The 27,308-nt window shown below is 34.2% G+C and overlaps 1 protein-coding gene across 2 annotated transcripts; it reads right to left on the reverse strand.

The window, feature by feature from the left end:
- Positions 1 to 1,074: 1,074 nt before the first annotated feature.
- On the reverse strand, positions 1,075 to 13,760 carry LOC132167100 (serine/threonine-protein kinase STY46). Of its 2 annotated transcripts, none has more exons than XM_088513363.1 (16): positions 13,355 to 13,760; positions 12,740 to 12,854; positions 7,345 to 7,445; positions 7,018 to 7,137; positions 6,447 to 6,501; positions 5,992 to 6,102; positions 5,641 to 5,727; positions 5,287 to 5,462; positions 5,076 to 5,183; positions 4,552 to 4,625; positions 4,254 to 4,429; positions 3,426 to 3,521; positions 2,358 to 2,438; positions 2,205 to 2,258; positions 1,792 to 1,926; positions 1,075 to 1,526 (listed from the first exon to the last, which is right to left on the reverse strand). In XM_088513363.1, the coding sequence occupies exons 1-16, from the start codon at positions 13,555 to 13,557 to the stop codon at positions 1,446 to 1,448; spliced, it is 1,773 nt and encodes a 590-aa protein (XP_088369489.1). In that variant the 5' UTR covers positions 13,558 to 13,760; the 3' UTR covers positions 1,075 to 1,445. The 2 variants fall into 2 exon arrangements, with proteins under 2 accessions (XP_088369489.1, XP_059433980.2); XM_059577997.2 differs by having other exon boundaries at positions 5,641 to 5,691; positions 13,355 to 13,759.
- Between the last annotated feature and the right edge of the window lie 13,548 nt (positions 13,761 to 27,308).

The following is a 27,308-nucleotide window of genomic DNA, read 5'->3' on the forward strand; positions in this document are numbered from 1 at the left end:
GACAAAATAATTAGAGACAAAAAATTTCGATAAGCATTATTGTTGACACCCCTAGTTTCAACAATAGATAATTTAAATTGAAAAATTTAGAGACAAAATTAGCACTTATTTCAATGTCCAATGATAGTTTCTTCTTGAGGAAGAATTCAAGCGACAAGTCATATTTCGATAAGCATGTAATATAAGTTAAATATTGTAAACTCCACTTGTGTGATTGTGATAATTCTCTTAAAACCATCCGCAGAATTTGGTGTGACCCAATAATTACTCGTGTACGTTATTCAATGTGTAACAAGGAAAAACCATATACATTCCCGCAGATTCCATAGAAGGCAAAAACATATACACAACCACGACAGGCCTATAGTCCCACTAACTTAAAGTGCGGCTCCGCGTCACGCCCTCATTCCTTAATTTTGAGCAATTTACTTTTGTACGGAAATTTTGTCGGCCCAGCTGGAGGATTGTCCTACGGGTCTTCCAGAGAGTTCAAATAATATATTATCAACTTTTGTCCCCAGCCAAGTCACTAACCTATCCAAAATTAGGGTGCTCCAATTTTAAGAGGGATGATGATACAAGTTAGTAATTTGAATAAGTAAATGATTACGCTTTATATAAATTTTTTTACATTATTTGTTTAAATTCTTAATAAAGATTTCCTAGATGTCATACATAATTTCCCACATTATCGACCTAAATTATTTAGCAGTTCAAACAACTAATTTAGTGAATCATTGACTAAAATTATACAACCAATTTGTTCTGACAACCTTTGAATATGGGGTTTACCAATTTGGAGTAGTTGGGGTCCATATATAGTTCATTCCCTTGTCTAGCTTTGAGGATTTTATTGGTCCAAATAACGAAAGATCCAAATTGTTTGTTCAATCAGTTCTATGGGACTAATCATGTGGATAACAGTAATTTTAGTGTAATTCTAAAAATCTCTTTTGTATTATTCTAAAAATAAGATAGTTTTTAAAATCGTCATTTGATCAAAATCTAATAGTGAACAATCACAAGCTCAATAGCAATTTTAATAGCCACATTATCATTGAAGGGACATAAGAGTAACACAATAAAGACTTCTAGCATTACTCAAGACACCATATCTCCCATATGAATATTTATACAGCTACTTGTGAAAAGCAGGAATTGGTGAAAGGAAAATTCACATTAGTAATTTCTTGTTAATATAAAGCCGCAGAAGAACAGTAATAAGTTACAACTCTCAACCAAACCATCATCCATTCTTACAGATTAATTAGTTTTATAACACAAAGGGGAATGGCTGGTTAAAAGAATGGATACGAGTGACATATTAAAAAAAAAAAAACCCTGATCATGTGGACAACATACTGTACATACTGATGTAAGAAGTGACAGGTGGCCTGCACAGTAAATTCTACGTCCATGTTAAGCGACATTATTGTCTCTCTTCACTAGTGATGGCCCCGTCTAAGAACAGACAGGAACCCTCCGCTTGACTTCTCCTTGCGTCGTTCCTCTCCTTCATCCCCAACCTGTTCCACATGCATTACATAATTTGGAAATTAGTTTAATTTGAGGCATATTTGGGAGTGAGACAAGGGAAAGAAAGGGAAGGAGGGAAGACAGCGGTGGATGAAAATATACATGATTTGAAAGAGATTTTCTACAAAAATTCAGCAAATAAGAGAGAGAATACTACCAAAGAAGCAAAAGTCATCAAAAGGTGCTTGTAGTATTTTCTTAATTTTTGAATCATGCACTAGAAACCATTGTAATGCATGCATAACGAGAATTTACCTCCTTGGCCGTTTGCTGCAGTATCTCTATAATTTCTGAGAAGTCAGGTCTTAATGCTGGGTCTTGCTGCCAGCATTTCTCTAGCAGCTCAACAAGCATTGGATGAGTATGCTTTGGGATAGTAGGCCGTAGACCCTGGAACAGAAGTAAAACGTAATTTATGTTCACATACCAGATATATCCATTCAATCAACATAGCCTTTTCAGTTACAGGAAGGCACTAAGCCAGTTCCATAACAGGCCTCAACCCTCCAACTCAGACAGATATATTTCAAAAAGGACAGAATTTTTTTCTATACTGGGTTGGAGGAAATTCATCCAACCTAATCTAATGTTGCCTATAGCCCGGATGAGATATAGGCAACATTATATGGTCACAAAACTTATTCCACAATGTTGAAAAAATATTGTACCTTTTGAACCACTCCAACAGCTGCTTGCAATGGGGTTAAGTATTCATATGGGAGCTGGCAAGAAAAAGAAGAAGAGATAATTCAATTGAAGGGGGAAAATGCAAGTCACAAATACTTTATTCTAGGAAAAAAAAAACCACCACCAAGCAATACCTTTCCAGTTAGTAACTCCCATAACACAACTCCGAAACTGAAAACGTCAGCCTTGTGATCGTATGGCTTATGTTCTATAACCTTCGATGCAAAAGAACTGTGGTAAGAAAATGACAATATGATAACCTCCTAATAGAAGATAGAAAATAACTGCTGCCAAGCAAACTGATATATGGTATACATCCAATCATAAATTGAAAAGGCAGCACTTTTAAGGCAACAAATTTAGGTTGCTATTATTGATTTTATTATTTATAAGCTGCTTCACATCAAATCTGCTCTTTCTTTTATCTTCATTTTCTTGTTCTCTCACTCTTTTGAGGCAGCAAAAGAGAACAGTACCATATTTCTAATCTAATGAAAAGTCATACAAAAGGGAAGGGCGAGAAATCCTTTCCAGCTCCCAGGTCTTCACAGAAAAACAGGAATGCCCCTGATAAAAGAAAAGTACAACATTCGAAAGCCAAATTTTCTCCACTAACTGATCCACAAGGTTTATTTATTTTTTATTTTTATTTTAACATACAGTCTTGTATAACGACCACTGGCCTGATACCTAATTTATAACCAATATTATCAGGTCAAAGAAATTGAGTGCCTTGAAAATCAGTATCATTGTAGACAAAGAAGTCCAAAAATAATGTTCTGCGTGCAACACAGTTTCAAGTGAGCAAACATCCAACATGACCAAATGGCCTAACAACTGCAACACACAGTCAACCCACTGCTTCAAATAGATTCATTTTCTAAGTGATGGTCAACACAATCAGTTACTATTCTAATATCAGAATCTAATATAAACTTTTAATAATTTGATACCTGATTAAAATAGGCATAAGTAAATATTAAATAACCAAATGGCCATATTAATTCCACGGTTATCAAAACTTATAATAAGCTCTTGCATATTTTACTCACAATATGAAGCATTATCAGAAAATTCCAAATACAATTTATAACATATGTAGCCATGTTAGGTGTAGGAAAGGCAGATGTCAGTACGTATTGGAACACTTGAAAAACTTTTTAAAATTGAAGGCTCCAAGATTTCATGTAAAAAATTCACACCTCAGGAGCCATCCACCGATATGTCCCAGTTTCTGCAGTCATAACTCCAGATTGAGCTTTTACTCTAGCAACTCCAAAATCAGCAACCTTAACAACCTGAAAGGCAAAACATATGATAAAATAAATAAATAAATTTTGCAATCGTGCTGAACTACAGTTAATCATGGCATATATATGAAACCTTCATCAAAATTAATTCAGATGCCTCAGTAATGTAAGCCCAGTGAGAAAACATGAGAACTAAGAAAACTTTTAAACGGAAAAGCCATTAGAAATGGATTCTGTATATGCAGGTCTGCAAGAGACCTTAGAAGTGCTAGATACAATCGGAGGCAGAGCACTGTCAATACCTGGCCATTGATTATTTAGTTCTGGGTTTAGAAGTGAAGAAAATGTAGATAGAAAACAGGAAGGTTGAATAACTTTTTTTAGTGATATAAGTTCAATCTACCCATACTTCAGCACAAGAAATATCTTAAAGAAATAAGTAGTGGTATTTTTTTTCATCTACAGGGTGGACGGAAGCTTCCATTACTATGTAATCACCAGTCATGCCTTGTACATGCTGGAATCTATAAAAATCAAACAGACCATCCTATGAGGAAAAGACTATGGATTTGACCAGAAAATATGTGATGGTCTAAACCATTAGAAATATATAACCACCTGAGATCCTTACGAAGACAGAAAGAAAATATGAGGATATCTGCACTTGCCACCATATATCATGGATTAAAAAAAAATGCACAAACACAAGACAAAGAAAGCAATTACGAACACCATGTTGAAATTGACATGGATAAAATACATATTTGAGAAGCCGCTTACCTCATTTTCGTCCATCAAAAGATTAGCAGCCTTCAAATCTCTGTGGATTATATTATTTTGGTGCAAGTAGTCCATTCCCTTGGAAACGTCAATTGCTACTTTGAGCAAGGACGGAAGCTTGAAAACACCCTTCTGTTTATGTAAATAGTCATAGACACTTCCACCAGACATAAATTCTGAAAGTTTAAAGCAGAAAACAAGTTGTTGAAATGACGATATCAAATAAAAATAACCAAAAATCTTAAAGTAAAAGGTGCCATTAAAAGCAAATATAATTTGCAAACGTGATGGAATTCACCTGTTACAATACACAAGCTTGGAGGCTTGGTACATGCACCTATGAATTGTACAACGTTCTTATGTCGAACTTTCCTGCAATATTCAAAAGAAGCTTGTTAAAGCGAACCAAGCATTCCAAAGAAAAATTACTGTAGAATCATCGTTACTTATATATGGCTGAGCACTATAACTTGAGTGAATCAAACAAGAATTAAAGTAAGTTTCAGATCAAGAAATAAGAAGAATCCATTAAAGAATCGACAGAGAGTTGATTGTGGAGAGGTAGATATTGCTGTCATTACATAATGCATCTACTTTCTGTAACACTCTTGTCTCACATTGGGAGATGAATAGCCCACATAGAATAAAGGCACACATGGGTGCTAGTTTTACATTGGTTCCTTATTAGGTGAACATACAACAAACACCCACAACAAGAACATGAAGCTTAGTTACACAGGACTTGCACAACATCCTCAAAGACAAAAATGAAGAACAGATATCAAAGGCCCAAATAGTGCAAATAATATGATTCAAACAAACCTCATAATAAAGACTTCCTGTACAAACTCTGTCTGCATATCTGAATTTACACGCTCAGGCTTGAGAACTTTAATAGCCACTTCCTGACTACAATATGTACCTTTGTACCTGATTCAATTAAACAAGTTAGTTAATTTAACACTAACAGCAATCAGTAGATACCTAGCCAAAAAGAAGAAGAGGAAGGTATGTATAAATAGTATAAACTTACAGATCGCCATACGACCCTGATGCAATTTTGTTTCCAAACTTCAAATGCTTAGGATCAATTTCCCATACATCAGTCCCATCATTAGGTATTGTCAAATGATCAGGTTCACATTTGATCACTGTTTGATCAAGCTCGCCTACAGTAGGTGATGATCGAGGATTCGGCCAAGCCTGCCTCTGAATAGCAACCCCAAATTCCAAACTAAGTTATGGATGCATTGTTCACATATAATTGAGAAGGGGAACTAGAATAAAGAATAGAATAGAAAATTGGATTGTTCAGTTGACATGGTACAAGATCGTGCTTAGTGCGAGCTATCCTACTTGAAAGCAGAAATGAGTAGCAAGATATTACCTCAATTTTTAGAACTTCTCTTTCCAATGCAGTTTTAAGCTGATCTGTGCCCTGTATCAGCAATGCTTGTGAACACATAAAGAATTGCTTTTGTAATGCAATTCAGAAAACTGAACTAATCAAAAATTTCATACAATTCCATTGATCCAAAAGCGCATTTACCTTCTCAAAATACTACTTTAAAAAAAAAAAGAAAAAAAAAAAAAAAAAGAAGAAGAACGAAACTATGGCAAATAAAAGATATATTGTAGTGGCAGACCAATTGGCCTTGTCTTAATGCCATATAATGTTGAATTTATTTTCGTATAGAAGGACTACTCTTTCCAGTTTGCTAATTAAATCATAAATTACCTCATAAGGCCAACCATCAACGACAAAGACATCTAAGGAGTAACCATCCACTGTTGAAAAAGCATGTGCCTCTTGGATGTTTAGTCCCATCTCAGCCAGCAAGGAAGTCAACTGCAAATTTTGCATAACCATGACCATGCAGAATGCGAATGCTACCATATAACAAGAGACATAATTTCATACTGTATTTAATGTTCAAAAAATTTGATTAAGCTAGGTTGATTTGAGTTGAGTGCTTCATGGGTATGTTCATATCAGGAATTCTGTAAGAACCCATACTTACAAGCTCAAAGCATGTTTACTGCCATCAGTCTGGCATGTATGCACATGTATGCACATGTGCACACAGGCATGTGAAGACACACAGACATGGCATACACACACGGTCTGCAAATCAATAAACATCATACGAAGATAATAATTGATGTGCTTAAACATGAAAACCTATTAAATACCTGACTAAGGAGTTTGGGCTTGTCATCTGATGAGAAGGTGACTTCATGCAGGGGCCTACAGCATTGTCAATCACAAAGATATACTATATCACAATCCTCTTTGAAAGTATAGCCAGTTCACTTCACTAAATGTATAAAAAATCATCTGCTAATGTATGATATTGGTACTAATGTTTAAATTCAGTTGAAGCATCATGCATGACCATATTTTGGCAATATACCTTTTGGATGATGGTCATCATATGGTAGTACATCAAAGCAAGTCAAAAACTGTATTCGAGGAATCATAGCTAAATAAATAAGTATATAGAGTTCTTTATATCCTCATATACTAAAAGCACTAAATTGAGCGAGGGAGAGAGAGTTAAGCCTTAGTAGAACTCGTCATGGACATGTATGGTTTAGATCATTTAGCAAGTACAAAGGCGAATCTCAAAGCCTATTAAAAAGAAAGGGTAACTAAAATTGATATAAAAAATTAATCAATTAAAGTCCAAAATCCAAACAAAAGATGTTCTGTAAAATTTTGCCAGCTCTAGCCAAATGAATGGATTGAGATGCAAGTATTTACTGAGAAAACCGTGTACTGGCATGTACAGACTGTTCATCCTCTTGATCATGAGAGTCATTTGCTTCAAGCGCAAGGGCTTCAAGGTTAGGAGATGAACCAAATGCAGGTGGTGGATGTATGCTGACAATTGAAAAGCCAGTTAGAGATGTCAGAATGTTAATGGCAAGCATCAAGCAGTAAAGTGAACAATCAAAAGAAGCAAACAAATTGAACATAACTTTCATTTGTGGACTATCAATGTGATGCTTACGGGAATTTTTTTTCCAAAAAATTAACTATATATTTCAGGAAATAATAGAAGAAAAAAAAAAAAAAAAAAAAAAGAACCTCTGTCTGCTAGAGTAGTTTATAGAACTTTGGGCAGCTTCTTCATGAGGAAAATCTGAATGCACGGAATCAACTGAATTCCCATCATAAGTTGAATGAACCTGCAGAAAAGTATGATTCCCATAATGCACTCATGCAACAATTTAAACAAAAAGGTTCCCAAAAAACAAAAAGAAAAGAAACAAGAAAAGAGAGAACATATTATAAAAAGTAGATGAGCGTCCTAAAAACCTTTATAAAAAAAAGAGAGCAAAAACAAAATGAGATATAATCTGCTTCCTAATGTCATATAAGATTCACGGTACAACTAGGATAAAAAGAATGCAATACAAATTGCATTGACTACAATAAATTTTTATTTTGATAAGTAATAAACCAGTCTCATTGAAAGCGTAAGACGTCCCTAAATACATAGGAAGTATACAAAAGGAACCATCTAACTAGAAATAGCAAAACAAATAAGAAAATTATTAAAACTAATCGACAGAAGAGACACATATACCGCTGTCCAAAAATACAAAGTGTCGAAGAACAAAGATATTATTTCCCCCAATGGCCTCTCCCTATCCTCAAAGTTTCTATCATTTATTTCCCTCCATAAACAACAAAATAGGCACGTAGGCACCATTTTTCACACAGCAACACTTCTTGGCCTATCCGAGGACGACCACCAATCATACATATCAACAACACGTTTAGGCATAACCCAAGACATTCCAACACGACTGAAAAAAACATTCCAAATAGTGGAAGCCAGATCGCAATGAAGAAGGTGGTCTACAGACTCCTCATTTGTCTTGCACATGCAACATCTGTCCATCACGATGATGTGTTGCCTCCTACGATTATTCAAGGTGAGGATCTTGCCTAGAGTAGCAGACCACGCGAAAAAGGTCGCCCTCAAAGGAGCCTACATCTACCATACACTCTTCCAGTGGAAGTAGCTACCTATAGAAAAAGCCAGAGAGTAATAAACGGATTTGACCTTGAACAATCCTCTATAGGAAGGAGCCTACCACAACTTATCTACACAACCCCATCTCACTCTAAGTGAATGTAACACTTGGAAAAAAGAGGCAAAGAAATCTACATCCTAATCATGTGCCACTCTAGTGAAGGTCACGTTCCACTGGTTGGAGACTACACCATTGGTCATGCCAAAAGCTGATCTTGGAGCCATCCCCTACCTCAAATTTGGTAAAGCTGATAAGTTTTTCCCACCCTTTCCTGATATTCTTCCACAACCCCACCCCATAGGTTCTTGCAAGCTCAAGAGAGCACCACCCTCCCCATAAACTGCAATATTTAGAGTCCACTGCTTCTCTCCACCAAGCCTCTCTCTCAAATCCATAATTCCACAACCATTTATCTAAAATGGCACGATTAAATAGCATCAGATTCCTAATACCCAACCCTCCCCCTCAAAGATCGCTGAACAAAATTTGAACAAACTCACCAGGTGATATTTGAACTCTTCACCTAACCCACTCCACAAGAAATCTCATTGGATCTACTCAGTTCAATTAGTAACACCCGCCGAAAGAGGTAAAAGAGACATGTAATACATAGGCATATTAGCAAGGTACTCTTGATGAGGGTCACCCTACCACCCTTGGACAAATATATCATTTTCCAATTGGCCAACCGATATTCCACCTTCTCAATAATGTCGTCTCATATATGCTTGGCCTTATAGGAGGCACCCAACGGAAGACCAAAATACTTGATTGGCAAAGTGGAACCCCACACCCTAGAATTCGGGCCAACCTCCCCACCTGAGTAACATTCCCCATAGGGGCCAATTTTGTCTTGGCCAAATTCATCTTTAAGCTTGAAGCATCTTCAAAGCATGGGAATAAGCTCCGCAAACAACGCAATTGACTAGGAAGTGTGTCACAAAAGATCGGAGTATCATCTGCAAATAGAAGATGAGAAAAGGTAGATTTCCCACTAAGAAACCATCCATCAACTCCCCATTAACCGCAGCAAATATCATTCTACCCAAAGCCTCCATCACAAAAACAAATGGCATGGGGGATAAAGGATCCCCTTGTCTCAACCCACAAGAGCTACTAAAGAATCCTATAGGAGTGCCGTTAACTAAGACCGAAAAGCGCATTGAGGAAATACAGTGAACTATCCAAGAGCACCACTTTTTTCCAAAGCCTCATCACCTCAGCATATACAACAGAAAATCCCAACTCACATGTTCAAACGCTTTCTCTAAATCCATTTTACAAATGACACCCGGCTTGCCAGATTTGAGCCTACTATCAAGGCATTCCTTGGCAATAAGAACTGGATCAAGAATCTACCTATCTCTAATGTAGGCCCTCTAAGACTTGGAAATGATCTTCTCCATAATCGTCCTAAGCCTATTAGTTAAGATCTTAGCAATAATTTTGTCGATACCCCCCAACAAGACTAATCAGATGGAAGTCCTTGAGGTGGATAGCACCAGGGATCTTCGGAATAAGTGAAATAAACGAGGCATTGAGGCTTTTCTCAAACTTAGCTCTAGCATGGAAATCACTAACAACCTTCATAATATCCACTCTAAACACATCCCAGCAAGCTTGAAAGAACGCCATAGAAAAACCGCCAGGGCTCAACGCCTTGCAGCCTAACAATGGGGAAGAGCTGGGTTCCCAAGAATTTGTGGGGGCTGTAGCTCTTGCTCCTCTCAACATGTCCATGAGGATGCTCTCTGTGTTGGTTGTCTCGTGAGGGTGACCAACTTCCTGTAGAGGAAGGTAGAGCCAGTGCTTTGTGCATTGGGGATGGAGAAGGCGATCTACTTTCTCCTTTGGGGACCTATTCTCCCTGCTCAGTGGCTGAATTGGGTCACTCCAATTGGGTTGTGGAGTGTGCGAAGGCGATTTATCCCAATGTGGAGATCTCGTGCGAGGGACATAAGTATCAAATGTTTGCCCTCTTGACCTTTCTTGAAGAGGAACGTCGAGCTCGAGGTGTTGGCTGCCCTCTCCAAACGTGGTTCGAAAGCTAGAAGGGAGATTAAGAATTTGGAGTGGTCAGTTAACTACAATGCTACAGGTGCGTGCTCTAGTCGTGGTAAACACAAGGTGAGGGCGTGCCCTGCATTTTATAAAGCCAAGGATCTTTTCCTAGAACGTGAGAGGGTCAAAATGTCTGTGAGTTAGGAATTTGCTAAGGGATTGGAAGGTGGACATTGTCTGCCTTAAAGAAACCAAGCTTGATGTTATGTCAAATAGAATTGTGCACAATTTTGGAGGATTGTAGTCATGTGGACTGGTGTTGTTTGAATTCCAGTGGGGCTTCGGGGGCATCCTAATCATGTGGGATAAAAGGGTGGTGGAGAAGATTGTTGAGTGTGTGGGGGTCTACTCCTTGCCTGTTTCCTTCACAAACGATGCTAATCATTTCACTTGGGCCTTTGCAGGTGTGTATGGCCTTAATCCTGATAGGGATAGAAGGATTTTATGGGATAAATTGGTTGGCTTGCTCAGTTGGTGGAACCTACCCTGGTGTATTGGGGCTGATTTTAATGTCACTTGCTTCCACAATTAAAGGTCGGGTGCATCTCATTTATGTTCTGCCATGATGGAGTTCTCTGAATTTATTTTTGATCAGGGCCTGATGGACCCCTCTCTTGTTGGTGGTGCCTATACATGGTCGATTTCACATGATCCCCTTGAATGGTTCAGGATTAATAGATTCCTTATTTCTCCATAATGGGAATGCTTTGTAACCGGGTGATTCCTAGAAAAGGCTCCCCCACCTTTGTTCGGATCATTTCCCTATCCTTCTGGACTGCAGCAATGTTCAAAGGGGGAGTAGGCCCTTCAAATTTGAAAACATGTGGCTTAAGGTGGAAGGTTTTGTGGGCTTGGTGAAACAGTGGTGGGATTCTTATTATTTCCAAGGTACGCCAAGTTTTGTCTTAGCATGCAAGCTCCAGGCTTTAGAATTTGATTTGAAGAAATGAAATGAGAAGGTGTTCAGCAACGTCAAAAGGAAAAAGTGGCCTCGTCACGACCCTCAGGGATCAAAAGGAGCCCTCTCCAGTCACCCACTACGTAAACCACCACCGCCAAGAACCTGTCGTAATTGTTACCACCTCTCCGAACGATGAGAATCTTTTGATCCTCCCTAAATGACTTGACAAACTCCTCATCACTAGGGAACCGCAACAACTCCTCCAATGTCAAAACCAGCCAAGCGGTACTCTAGGTACCCAAAAACACTACACTCGAGAAATCCCTCCTCCTTTCTTCCAACCTCACCATCAAGGCACCTTCCACTACCAAGAACACAAGGGTTGAAGGCTCCACAAAGAACCACCTCTCCATGACCTTCCTTGTAATATTTATGATATCTCAAATCCAAAACTTTCAACTAATCAAAGTTTTTGCTACAAAATTTAATAATGATTACGATGATATAACAGTAATAGTAAAATGTAAAATCAAACAATAATTACGTTTACCATAGAGAGGGAAAGAACAATGAGGTGAAGGCATATCTCCAATGTGCCCCAATCAATCTACTTGACTACAATAAATACCCTCTCATCTTAGCATTTGAGGTGTAATGGGGAATTACAGTTTCATAATAAGCACAAGTAGTTCAAATGAGTCTAAATGGTTTTTTCATGGTTCATTAATTGTCTTACAAAGTGAATAAGTATAATTCTATATTGTATTTGCACCTCTCGCCATTGTTCCAAAAGGCAAAAGTAAATTTGAAAGCAAACAATTCTGTGAAATATAGAAAACCCAGTTATGAACAAGCAAGGCCAATTCCATTTCATCAAAATTAATCCAAATCAAACCAGGTCAAACATGTGAATCTTTCACAGTTCACAACTGGCAACCAGAAGAGACCTATGCATTATATTATGGGCATATCAACCCAGCTGTCAATTACAAAATTATCAAATATTATCAGATGAGGCTTGCATTTCAGCACATAAATCTGAATTCCTAACCAGACTGATATTTGGCACACGGTCAAGGTTCATGGAATCAGTTGTCCAGGATAGGGCTCTCAAACATCTGTATCCTTCTTTGTATATGAGTATGACATACCAAAATGGTCCATAAGGTCTTAAAGGGTTAACAGCTTAAATCCAAGTTTGGAAGGTAATCAAGAAGGGAATACACCTCATTACTCATGACAATAACCATTCACCACACATAGAAAAGGACATGAAAAGAGATCCCAAATTGTGAGGATAAATACTCTTTCGATCCACAAGGCCAAGCACAGATAGGCTAAACTAATTATAGGACTAAATGAACAACATCCGAGTACTCCAACAATAATCGAGTAAGAAAATAGTATCCTGCTAGCTATCGTATGAGCATCGAGAATGCAACAATTCTACAAAGTACGAGTAAGAAAATCAATTAACCTGCACGAGGCGGACTTCAATCGCAGGCCTTCTGGCGGGATCATGAGCCAAATGCAGCAATCTCTTGTGCATAAGAACATCTTCTGGCCTCTGCACATTCACATCCAGCGCATACCTGCAACGTATTTGATCAAATAGCTCAAGAACTCATTCAACAAAACCAAGAACACCTTTCTTTTTTTCTGCAAATGCAAAAAAAATACAAAAACTTTACCAACAAGCTCGCCGTAAAACCAATAAAATTCGTAATCACAATAATCCACCAAGTCACAGAAACTAATACTCCTATTAAACCTAGAATTATCCAAACAACAATGTGTAAATGAAATATCAAATTGAATCCATTCTACTCTGTCTCAATCTGAACAAAAAAAAACTTTATGCAGTATGCTTATCCATTAAACGATATCACGCACCAAAACACAAAAATATAAAACAAGAAAAGAAAAGAAAAGAAAAGAAAAAATAGTACTTATCGAAGATCAACCAAAACCTCGATCAGTATAGTACACATACAGTTATACACGCATTTATGCAAGAATACATACAATCCTACATACTTATACACACACACGTATATCTATACATGGAGAGGTTTAGGGTAAAGGGAGGGACCGAGTGGGGAGGCGATTGAAGTGAGCCCAAAGCTGGTCGTCGAAGGCAGGCTGAATAGCCTCCTCGTTGTTCGAATCCCTCAGGCGCCGGAGAACCTCATTGTACACCTCCAGCTTCTGCCGCTGCTGCGGAGTCCGCGCCGGCGACGTCGACGACGAGTCGTGCGACCTACTCCCGCAGCTCTCCGCGTCCTCCATCACCATTGAAAACGAACCGAAAGAATACGAAAAAATGCCACAAATTAAGTGAGAGCGACTCAGAGAGGGAGAGAGAGGGAGAATCTTTTGGTGTTTGGTTTACGTGAAAGTGGTGGTTGATTTTGGAGAAACGAAGAAACAACGAGGTCGGTTTATATGGAAAACGCAGATTTGGAGAAAGGCTTAAACAAACTAATATAAAAATATAAAGATTAGCGAATAAAGAGTGTGTTTTTTATGGTATGAGTGACTGTTTAGCGGCTAGAGGGCACCATTGAGTCACGGGGAGGTGGATCCGCTTCCTAATTTCGGATTTATTTTATTTTATTATTCTTCGTAATTATCATGGTATTAATGATATATATATATAACCTTTTTTAAAAAAAAAAAAATTAATTAATTAATTAATTTTTAATGACCCCTTGATTGAGGGATGTCTTTGTTGAAATGGTAAGTACATCGTATAAGTGATTCTTTTGATTTTAATAGTAAATAGAATAAAATATTTGACCTGATTTTCTAAGGGACTTTTTTTTTTTTTTTTTTTTCTAAATTTGGTTGTATGAATTTTTCATCTATAAATTTTTCATTTATTTTTAAGCATATAAGAATAACATGGCTTTTTAATTAGCAAGTGAGAAACACATAAATTTGTTAATATTATTATTTAAAAAAAATATGTGTTTCTCACATTCTCAAAGCAGACATAATTTGGATGGAAGAGATCAATCTGCTCAAAGCAGACATAATTTGAATTGGTGTCTCTAGAATTTGGATGAAAGAAATCCTGGATATTATTCCTGATGTAGTTATTTTAGAGCAATCTGCTCTTATTGTTTAGAGTTCTATGCTTTTGGTGTTTAGAGCTTTGGCTCTAGATGTTTTATTATTTTCAGATTTATTTGAATAAGATCAGTCTTTATTTAAAAAATATAAAAAAATAAAAAAATCTGACATGATTTTATAAAGTAGGCAACCTAATTTAGAGAGAATTTACGTCATTTTTAAATATTTTACGATAATTTATTGATAGAATTTTTAAAGGAGATGATTTTATTCCAAATTGAGTTAGAGTAATTTCTTCCAAACTGTATGCATCACATTCGTTTTGAACACCGTCTAATTAGAGAAAATTCTTACAATTTAGTTTGAATGAAAACTTGGTCAATTTTTAAAATATTAGTCTTTTTTTTTTTTTTGATGAATATATTAGTCATTATTTTTAATTAAATGTTTAGATTATTCATAATATTTCATTAGTTCATAATCAAAGTAATAAAATTGAAGTCGTTGTACGAAAAATAATCTAGTAAATCTACACGATCAGGATTCAAACTATGTAATACATAAAAACAATAACTTTTATAATATATATATAAAGATATAAAGATAATATAAAGTTTGTTATAATATAATACATTTGACTAAATATTATATTTTTGTCAAGTCGACCACCACGATAGCAAGTGTGGCGATATGCCAAAGTAAACAGTCAAATTGATATATAAAAGGTGATGTTATGTATATGCTAAAGTTTATCCCTTCTTCTGTTTATTTATATATAATAAATAATAATATATACATAATTAATTTTTTAAATGATAAATACGAAATAATTCATGCGTGTGACCCATTAGGAATGATAGAATGGCGTTACATCACATAAAATCTTGTCTTAATTTATGGGTGTAATTATAATTATTAACAAATCTCTTTGAAGAATCTCCCATGAGTAAGAATCCATGATGCCCAAACCCCACCTTCCAGGCCAGCCAATGGGAGCTCTCCGTTCTCTCCCCACTCCCACTTACTACACGGCCAAAAGAGGAACCAAATGGCATATTCTGGGCGCCCACTGGTTTTGGATAAGCTTGCACTGAAAAGACACTCATGTCCTTACTGACGACTTTTGTTATTATTAGAATTATTGCTGCCTTTTTTTTTTTTTCCGTATGTGGTGCTAAATTGAAATGATCTGGCTCTGACGCTACATAGCCACCTCCTGAATACTTGGAGCAATGGTCCGTCAGGCCCATATTTGTAATTTTCTGTTTGAGCATATGAATCTTGGTCACCAAGAAAAGCAGATCTCGTTGTTAATCAATGCCAAGATTGTGATGGTATGCGAGAAAGACGGATGAAACGGAGGGGGATTTAGCTCCGTTAAAAACCACTCCCTCGCTTTATGATTATTTGACTGGATTGACGCCACAGTGAATATTAATTTTTTATTTTTTATTTAAAAAATAATAATGACGGATTAAATAATGAGTACTATCATGGTAAAATGGAGGTGTGATTAAGTGATTTATTTACTGTCTTATTTCTATTTCGTGTAGCATGTTCTATTCACTCTTAATTTTTTTCTTTTTCTTTTTTAAAAAATCTAATTGTAAATGAAGCATGTCAACTCAATAAAAATGTACGCGAAATAAACATTAGAATAAAAAAATATGTTTTGACCATAAAATAATTGCTTTTTATTTCAAGTGAGCGTGATTATCTGCTCAAATAAAATGCTAAAATGAGGCCAAAATGAACTATATATACTTAGGGTTTGTTTTGGTGTGTGTTTGAGGAGTCTAAAAATGCGTTTAACATTCAAAAATTTTGTTTTAAAAAAAAAATACTTATTTTGTAAAAAAATTTGAATGCACTTTTAATTGTCCAAAAAGCTTAAAAATGGTCAAAAAAACGATTTTTTACTTAAAAGTTATATTTCTCAAACACGATCTCAAACATTCTCTTAGCAAAATGTTGAAACATTTGGTGAACTACTATAGCACTCAACAAATTTGGTGAGCACTATTTACTCACCAAATGTGAAAAAAAAAATAAATAAATAAAAAATGAGTAATGCTATTTATTAGACTACTATATAATTGGGATGATGTCATAGTAAAAAATAAGCATTTGGATTAGTAAATAACGGGTTGTATAAAAGTAATAATAAAAGACAAATTTTCAATGCCACTTCATTATGCTAATATTTAAATAGCATAGTAAAAATTTATAAATAAAATAGAAAACAAAATGAAAATGAATAGTTAAAATAATAAAAAATATATAATTAGTTAATTAAAATAAAAAAGTAAATTGAATGTTGAATGTTTTGGGTTGTTGCACTGAGTTCATGATTTAAATGTGAGATAGAGGCCAAGGGGAGCATCGAAAAGCCGTGACACAGAGAGTGAGTGCGTGTTGATGTAAGCTTCAGAGGTGTACAATGAAGTTATGAAGATGGGGAGATAAGGAACGTGACACTTTAATGACGTGGGTGCTTTCCTACTGTTTGGAAACATATTTATCGTTGCCCTAGACCCACATAAAAGAATCTCAACCGACATCATTCAACTCCTATACTTTTTGGTGTCCTTTTTTGCCACCTGGCAAATTTTAGCTCGTAAACTCTTCTTTCAATGCTCTATGGACCACCATATATACTTTCTTCAAAATGCATGCAAATGGGATACTAGTTTACACCTTATAGTAAATTCAAAACTATATTAATGTAAGTGCTCATAAATACTTTAATGTGTATTTATGTGCTTATATACCTACCTGGACATTGACATGGAAATAAATAATAAAGGGCCATTCAACCAAAAGAATTGATACGGTCTAGGAGTTATCTATCCACCCTTGAGACAGTTGTTTTAATTGCACGACTAAGTGTTTTTTTTTTTTTGGATATCCCGCATAAGAGGGGGGAAGAGAATTCGAACTAGTGACATTCGCTTCATTATGTGTAGTCTCAACCGATTGAGCTATCACTTGAGGACTATGACTATGTGTCTATTATGTGACTAAAGGTCTAATTGGGTGTGCATTTGATAAGACTAAAAATGCATTTAACATCTAAAATATCAGTTTTAAGAAAATGTGCATGTTTGGTAAAAAAAATTTAAAAGCACTTTTGAGGTTCAAAACACCCAAAACCACGTTTTACCAATAGCTTAAAAATTGAGCTTTATGTCAACCGCACTTTTGAAGGAAAATGTGCGACACAATAATCGGGCAATACCCAACTGTATCACTTTCCAAAAGAATATTCTTACATAAGAAGGGTTATAATGATCCAAAAAAGGTATGAGATCCCATATAGTCTTCATTAATGGTGTAACTGCAGATGCAGATGTGGTTATTTACAATATTTACAACCGTATTCTCAAAATGTTGATATCTCTTTTAGATATTCACATCTGCATTATTTGTTTATTTACCATATCTATGTGATTATTGCGGTTATTATCCGCTATTCGCATATTAGGTAATTTGTTTTTTGTGCATATTATATTCTTTTTGGCCTTCTTTGGGTCTCTATTTTTAAACGATTTAATAATTTGAGCAGATTTTTAGTGTTTTGTGCCTTTTTTTTTTAAAAAAAAAAAAAAAAACAAAAATGAAGCCCTAATGCTTTTAAAATATATTGATTTCACATTACTTTTAAAAAAAAATGTAAACATATAACCTATCTAACCCAAAACATCATTTTGATAGTAAACACCAAAACAATTAACATTTTTGTGAAATTATTATTATTATTATATATACACAGATGCACATACTCGAAAATGTTAGAGTATATCATAGAGTTGAAGAATAATAGTTACAGTTAAAGAGTTCAAGAATAATAGTCATAATTGAAGATTATTATTGATTTACAGTTGAAGAATATTACTGAGTTACAGTTAAAGTCTAGTTATAGTTAAAAACTATTATCTAGTTAGAGTAAAAGTCTATTTGTATCATACATTAATCTCCTATAATAAATGATCATGTTATATTGTAAACTTACCAAGAGAAATACAAGCTTTATGTAGCCTTAGGGCTTTTACTTGTGAATGTAGGTCATAGACCGAATCACGTAAATTTTTGTGTCACTGTCTTTTTATTTCCACTTTATTATTTCTGCATCATTAACTTCTTTCAAAAAATAGCCTTGTGCATTGTGAAATAGGATTTTCCTAATTCGTAGATTTACTATTCCAAAATCGTCCCGCAATAAAATTTGGAACTAGATTAGGGTTTAATTAATTTAGATTTAAAATTGCTTTCAATAATACAATTCTTTGTGGGTTCGACCTCGCACTTGCAATCCATTAACTACAATTGATTTGTGCACTTGCGAGTTAAATAAATTTGCACAACAGCCGTCCATTCCTTCATTATTTTGAGCACATGGCTAGGTCAAACTTGAAGTTCAGAATCTTATCTTTCTAACTAAAAAGGTTTCAGATCATTTTGAGTCGCGTGCCAAAAGTTATGACCATTTGAAGTTGAGTGGTCAGCCTTCTCGAAAATATGCATTAAGGTGATTGTTTGTCCTCTTGTCTGTTGCCCCACGAATTAATGATTATTTTCTAGCATTATTGCTTGTTTAACTTCATTAGATTCTTATCCTATGCTTAGAGGGTTGATCTAAGCTTATATAATACTTGTGTGTGCAAGTGTAGGTCAGATTGAAGTATTGTGTTAAAAAACCAGCTAGTGACTTTTGAGATGAGAGTTTTCCTTGTATCTTTGTATTTCTTTGATGTAAGCCTTAAAGTGGTGAGTGTTCTAGTTCTGTATTCATTGTTATAATCTTTTGGGTGATGATATTTTATATCTTTTTGGTATTATCTCTTAAATGGTCAACTTCTATTTATCATTTGAAAGTAAATTTGTGTACTTATTTTTCATTTCCATTTCTGTCCAGTATTCATTATGAACCATATTCACATGTACGAATATTTGATAACAAATAATTGTAAATAACAGATGCGAGTGGTTAGTATTGACCTGTACAACCTGTAGGGACATCGTACTTCTTACTTCTTGTTTTGCAAGCTTCCATGATTCACATCAATCGGTCACAAAGAGTTACCGACATTTTTGACGTTAACACTTCATCTAACGAGCCTGTCCCAGTTAGTCAAGATGTTGTTGTACTTTATTATTCATTTTATTTATGATGAATAAATGTTGCACTAAATTATTATATAATAGAGCTTGGTAATCTAGAACCTCACAAGCTAAACATGCAAGTCGTGGATCTGTTTTGCAATAAACTAAGCGATAATCATTCATTTAAAAATAAACAAACTTAATTAAATTAATGCACATATTTGGTGCGGTAACCACCGAAGACGTTATATAGTGTGCCGTAACCACTGCGAAGAAACATTTTTTTTTTTCTTATTCCTTTTATGGTATACGATTTGGATAAGAACCTTGATATTGTTATTAATTTGGGCTATATGTAGGAGACGGTTCACATGGGACTTCTTTACCTGAATAAATAGTCAGATAGTTCAAAATTTGTTTAAGCAGTTAAATCTCGTAGCTCTTGCAAACGGATCTGACTTACATGCTTTTATTTTAACAGTATGTATGCTGTAGTTTAATCAATAGTCAAGACTAAATCTCAAAATTGACTTAATTTTAGAAACTTTTGATTAGAAAGAAAAAATAAAGAGAAGTTTTGAGAGATTCAATCTTGATTATTAATTAAACTACTGCTTGTTATTCTCTTACAATATACTGTCTAAATTATTAATAAGGGAAAGCTTTACAAAAACTTCATTAACTTTTACGCATTTTGAAAATACTTTGTCGAAGTTCAAAAACTCTCAATTAAGGGTATTGAACTTTAAATTTATTTTAATTACCCATTTTTGTCAGAATTTTTCATTAAATCTTATTAAAATTTTCAAAATACCCATATTTTTAATTATAAAAAAATTGTAAAGGTTCGAGTGTAATATTTTTGTAAACATATTTGCAAATTTTTAATAAAAAAAAGAGGTATTTTAGACATTTTGAGATGAATTAACGAAAAATCCTAACATAAATGAATAATTAAAAGAAATTTAAAGTTTGATACATTTAATTTAGAGTTTTTAAATTTTGAGGGTAACGTCAAAACGAGTGAAAATTTAGAGAGATTTTTTGAAAATATTCTTATTAATAATTTAGACAAGAAATTATTAAAAATCCTAATCCACATAATCTACCCAATAACAGGAGGTCCTAGTTGATGGGGGGTGATTAGGAAATTTATTGAAAATATTATCTTCACAAAAACTAACGCATTATAGTATTAGCGAGATTATGGGATAGGATGAGGAAAACCGGCTATGTGCCACCACGTGGCGAGCCTCGAATGGCACGAGGACGAAGTTGACCTGCACGAGAAGAAACGTGGACGGAAATGACTGGATGACATGGCAAAGTGACCCTTGGAGGTGGCGAAGGGGCAAGGAGAGGTTTAAAGGAGAGTGGATGAGGACGAGAGGTTTGCCAGCGAAGCGGCGAGTTGTAGCCGCCGTAATAGCCGTTGGATTAAGTAATATGCTGTGGAGACTTTGGAGTCCAAGGCGGTAGGTCCAGCCATTGAATCAAAGGGGGAGATATGGTAATAAAATATATTATCCAAAACAGCGGTGTTTCGTGCTTGTCTTTTTGGTCAAAATGGAGAACAAAGCTAGAGTTGTCTGTAAACGTGGATGGTGGTCACTGGTCACTGGACAGCCTGACATCATAATCCTTCCTTTCTTGTACATTTCTAATTAAGGCTTTTGTTTCCATGTTTTTCAACCAAATATGAAGTTTTGCTTTTATAAAACGTGTATTTATTTATTATTATTATTATTTTAATTTATCCTATCTGTGGCCTCAACTGACAAATAATTGGACAAGAATTCTGTTAATTTCCGTTGAAATAAAAATAAAATAAAATAAAATAGAAATCAATCATTTCATAATTAAAAATTTAATGTTACTGTATTTATCATTTGAATTTTTCAAATAACACGCTAACATATTTATTATATGAGAAATGTTACAACCTCTACGGTTGTCTTTTTAGGGTCTTTCTAGCCGAGTTGACATTATTTTTTATTTTAAAATAAAAACTTAAACCAAAAAAATTGGTTCATCTGACTGATCTCAATAATTAAAAATCTCTCTCTTGTTTGACAATGAGGAGGGAGGTGCCGCTCTTAAAGCCATTGATTTTGGGCTCTCCGTATTCTATAAACCAGCTCGCTTTATTTTAGCAAGTTTGTGTGTTATGGAGGAAGAGAGACATAGATCTGCCGCAAGAGAGAGATGCGTTTTTTTGAAGAAGAGAGATGATAGGGAAAACAGGAATGTGGGAGAGAGAAAACAAGTCACCCAACTAGGACATTTTTTTTGGTTTAATTTTTCTTTTTTAAACAAAAGTCAGCTAAGCCAGAAGGATCTCAGAAAGACAATGGTAGACGTTGTATCATTTTTTTATATACGTCATGTGATTTCATAGCAATCTTATTTTCCCTAGCAATTTTCCCTAGCATGTGATTTCATAGCAATTTTTATTTTTTAAACAAAAGTCAGCTAAGCCAAAAGGATCCCAGAAAGACAATGATAGACGTTGTATCATTTTTCTATATACGTCATGTGATTTCATAGCAATCTTATTGAAACGATTAAGGAAAAGCGCTAACCACATCTGCGCTATGATCACCTCAAAAAAATTAGTCAATTTAAAACTTTCTTAGAATTCATTATAAATCTTAGTTTTACCTAATAACAAGGTGATGTAGGACTTAGAACCCATGACTATCTTTATAAACCACCCACTCTATGTGAACTTCTTCTCATCTTTCCAATATGGGACCGGAGTGTTACACTTATCCCCAATGAGTAGACTACATATCTGTCAACATTAATATTGGTTAAGGTTCAAATGGTTTATCTTTACTTTAATTTGTGATTACCTGTCTTCTAAAGTTTTTCTTTATTATCCAAAAAAAATACATTAAAGAAATCAAAAAGTATAAAAAAGTAAATTCTTTTAAACCAGCCATCGATCCGTAAATATTCTGTACTTAAACAGCTTTATTATTATTATTTTTTAAAAAAAATTGAATTTGAGTAATAAGTTGCAATACTATGAATGAATCACAATCATTATGATCGGTGTACCAATAATATAATGAAGTGAAACTCTTAGCCAAAATACATCAATTAAAGACAAGGATAATGAAATTATTGTCCCTGCCGATGGCTAATCCTAGGCCTTAATTAACGATTATCTGCTACATATAATTGAAACAAAAAAGTTGCTAAAATCCAACCACATGTGACACGCAGTCGATCATGTTGATGATTGTGCTGTGATTTTGAAATGCTTAAGAATATATAAGTGTGGAATATCTTACAGCATCTATGAGGTCTCTATATATAATTAATTAAATTATTCTCACGCTAATGGGTGATTATTATTTTAATAAATCATGTGCCAAAATTGTTCATTAAATAAATATCAACTATCCCAAGGAAAAAGGTTATAGAAAAAGAAAAAAAAATATAGCTTGAAGTTATGAAAATATGTTGCCTTTTCTAGCCGAGCCTAGGTAGAGAATCTTGGCAAGTGGGAAACTTAACATGGGTTCTCTCTTTTTCTGCATGCGGTACTCTGATCATGGTTGGTTGTGTTACTTAAATGTTGTCCTGTTAATGCATGAATTTGTTTAAGGAAGAGAACCATGTGGTCTATGTATGAGAGAACTCCTCCTATGCTGTTGTGAGGGTTTTGCTTGGCTTAAAAAGTAAAAGGATTGAAAAAGCCTATATAGTTTATGAGAAGCCTAAGTATCCTTATAGACCTCGTTTTGCTTTCTGTAAAGTGTTTATATAAGGTTTTATCGTTCCAATAGTGCGGTTTTGCTTATATGGACGACTTTTATAATGTCTTATGGGATGCAAGTTTGAATGTTATAAAAGGCTTGAGAAATGTTACACTTCTCAAAAATTTTCTTTAAAAGTTAGTTTATAACTAATGTTTCATTATCTTATGAGTTTGTGACATATTTTTCAAAATGATAAATTTTACAGGATGGTGACATATCATTTAGGAACAAACTTTTGAGAAGTGTAGCATTTCTCAAAAGGCTTTGGCTCCCTTAATTGAACATTAATTGGTTTTCAAATGAGATGGTCAAATGCGCAATCCAACAAATTGTATCAGAGTTAGGATCATGAGTTTGAGTCGCGGGAGCATCATGTTAAGTAAGGGATTGTTGAGGTGCAACAATGCCGCTCTGCTCACGTAGACGGCTTTTAGAACATACTCTGTGGAATGCAATTTCAAATGCCATAAAAGACTTTAACTTTTTTCACTCGACATCAATTAATTTTTAGATGAGATGGTCAAAGAGTCGATCCAACAGATTAATCTCCATTATCTTTCTCAAGTTTTTCGAATTTTTGTAAAGCGTAAAGCTATTCTTCACATTCGTTCAATTGTTACACTTATTTTATAATAATTAACGTGACATATTTTTTATGACAATAAAGTCACTTAAAACACAACGTTAATCAATGTTAAATAAATGTGTGTAAAATTCAGACATACTAATAACAATAATCTTCATCCCTAGTCCAAAAAGACCATAATATTAGACGCTCCATTTGTTATCACTTATAAATTGCTATATTAATTTCTAAAAATATTATATTAAAAACTGTATGCTAAGCATTTTTCAAAAGAGATATATTTCTTTAAATATATATATTTTTTAATAAAAAACACACATAATTAGAAAGAGGAGGAACATACAAACTAGGATGTAGCAACAGATGGCGTATTCATTGAATGTACATATAATGTCCAGATCCATTGAATGTGGACATATTACCTCCTTTCATGAACTTTCTTTTTGGTAGTGCCCTCACGTGTGTGTATATACATATACACGTGACACATATGAATATACACACGCACTGACGCATAAATTTATTATAAGCAGTTTAATTGGTGATCAAAATGAGTAGGAAGGGGCAAATATCGTGTGGGAATAAAGATGAAAAGAAAGGATTGGTTGATTAATTACGAAGGAAAAATATTTTAAAAAGAAACTAAAAATGTATAGAAATAAAGGTAAAAGTTGCAAAAAAGAAAAGATTCCATTAAAAAAGAATTCCTTTTAGAAAATTTTAGAAACAAACTACTAACATGTGACACTCCAAAAAGTTAGTTTTATATCGAAAAGATTAACGGTCCATATTAAGCGGGTGAATCATAAAAAGACTCATCACTCATGAGTGTTAAGTAAGTGTGTACATGTTGATGCGAATGCAATTATTTACAATATTCGCACCCGCATGAGAATATTACTTTTAGATATTTGCATCCGCATCGACCTCATGTCTTTAATAACACATCTCCACGGTTATTAATTGTTATCAGCATTTTAGGTAATGGGCCTATTTTAGTATATTGGGCCTTCTTTGGGTCTTTATTGATTTCACATTATTTTGACATTTTTTATTGAGTGAATTGTGAAGAAAAAAACCTAAAACAATGTAAACACAACATATACCTAATCTAAAATGATGTCATTTTGGTGTTTACCACCAAAAAAACAACGTTGATTTAATGAACTTATTAAATATAATATATATAAAAAATATATTATATATAAAGGGTATATGGATGTGGTTAATAATAAAATATATTATATATAATAACCGCATTCGCATACACTAAAATTGTTATTCGCATTCACATATATGTATAGTGACTTTTGCTAACTATACCCGCATCTGCATGTGTGGATAACAGATAACGGATAGTTATAGATAGCAGATGTGACAGTTAATTTCCACCCACATATACACTCTTAGTGCTAAATTTCACGTTGCTTGATTATAAGTAATTCCAATTGTAATTTGATTAGTCATTTTGAACTGATATCAAAGATATGACTAACGTTTTTCTTGAGCCTTTACATGTAATATTAGATTAATGTAATAACACCATATGGCAATCCCTAAATGAATCTAAATTGAATAGCTCCTTCTAGATATTAGTCTGTACGCATCATATTTAGGAACCTAATAAATGTGCCATGTTTATCTTAATCCGTTTTCCATGGTAGTTAATCAAACAAGAAAAATAAAAAATAAAAAAACAAAACAAAACAAAGTTGGTTTGCAAGTCTTTTTTGTTGTTGTTGGGAAGTTCTGTTTTCTCAGCAGACAGAGGTGGAACCCTGTTCTTTTAGAGCATTATAATAAATTATCATGTTTTAAGTATATTCTTTTGTGCCATCCTAAAAATATGCCCAACCATCTGTAATATTAATGGTTATAAAACAAATGCTTTGCACGAACCAGAAAGCATTTGAATACTAATTTAATATACAAACTGTTAAGTCTTTTCTAAGAATTCCATTTTTTATTTTTTATTTTATTTTTCCGAGTATTTCATTCACATTTACGTGGTCAAGATATTTTTGTTTTGTCAAGTAGGAAAACAACAGTATAGCATGAAAGAGGATATGTATGGGAATACTACCAAAATCTAATTACAGATTGGGTCAAAATCTAATCCATTTTTGTGTAAGAAAGTCACGATCAAATGTTTCTCATTTATTTTTTTGTTTGTTCAAAAGGTTTAGTGCAGGCCTCCCATGCCCACAACATTTAGCGGAAAATGATCATCTCTATTTTATTTGAAATTGATAATATCCCATTAGTATATTTTGGAGGGGTAAAATTGTCCAAAAAATAAAAATGATAATTTTACCCTTAAAAACATTAACAGAATATTATCTATTTCGTTTGAAATAGAGAGGATCTTATTCCAACATTAGCCACTTGACTGGTTTAAATGTGTTGTAGGCTTTTAATGGAACAGTTAATGGGACAAAAGCATGAATCAGAAATATATTAAGACAAGAGATTAAATTAATATAAAAAAGAAGATTATTAACCATTTAGTGTTAACAAAAAAATAAAGAAAAGAAAATAAATAAAATAATTGTTTTTCTATAAATTGAATCTTACTAAACTTCGTTGCAATTTCTCTTTCGATGTACAACATCAAATAATCAATCAGAAATTCATTTTTTATTTTGTTGCGAAGCTTAATTTTGACAATATTTATAGCTGAAAATGGTATTTCTGTCATTGTGGTAGAAACAGAAAGAATAAGCATACCCTGTTGTCCTAGCTGTTTTAAAAACTCTCTTTTTAGTCGCTCTTAGAGGATATTGCTCATGCCTTTTTTTTTTTTTTTTATTTGTATCCAAAACCCAAGTCGATCTAAAAACTTTTAAGTTCTATGGGTTTTGGCTCAATTATACTATATCAATCACTCTAACTTATAAAATCTTTTTGGTGTGGGATACAAACCTTTTCTACACTCATACTTATATTCTCAACGATCTTTGTGAATCAATCACCACATTTCTACACTTCTCCTCAAGAGCACTTGTGTATTATGTGGGTTTGTTCGTGCCATGCATTCTTGTCTCTACTCACTTTCGGTTTTGCACACACCATAAATGCATAAACCTTTTGTCCCTTATTTCAAGGATCCTTGTTTGTGCAGCGTGGTACTGCATCATGAATCTTTGCCTTTTACTCCAAAAACCTTCATATGTGTTTGCGATACTTCATTATTAGTGTTGAATACTTCTTCTTATATATATATATATTCCTTCCTTGCTCCATATGGCAAAGAAATGTAAAATCCCATGGCTCTTCAAAATGGGATTATGCCATGGATCAAGGAATTTGTAGAAGAAACAGATATGTCCGCTGGTGGGACAAATTCAACATTTAGAAAATACTTTCATCAATACAGAGAGAATTCCCTTCCTTCACCACTTAAAGCCAATTCCTGTCCAGCAAATCACATCTACAGACAAAAATTGCAGCAGCCATGGCCTAGGTCCAATGTAAAGAAGACCTCAAAGACCTTTGCAGAAACCTTCTCTTAA

The sequence above is a fragment of the Corylus avellana genome, chromosome 2 (assembly GCF_965113065.1).
Source record: "Corylus avellana chromosome 2, dhCorAvel1.hap1.2, whole genome shotgun sequence".
Lineage (NCBI taxonomy): Eukaryota > Viridiplantae > Streptophyta > Magnoliopsida > Fagales > Betulaceae > Corylus > Corylus avellana.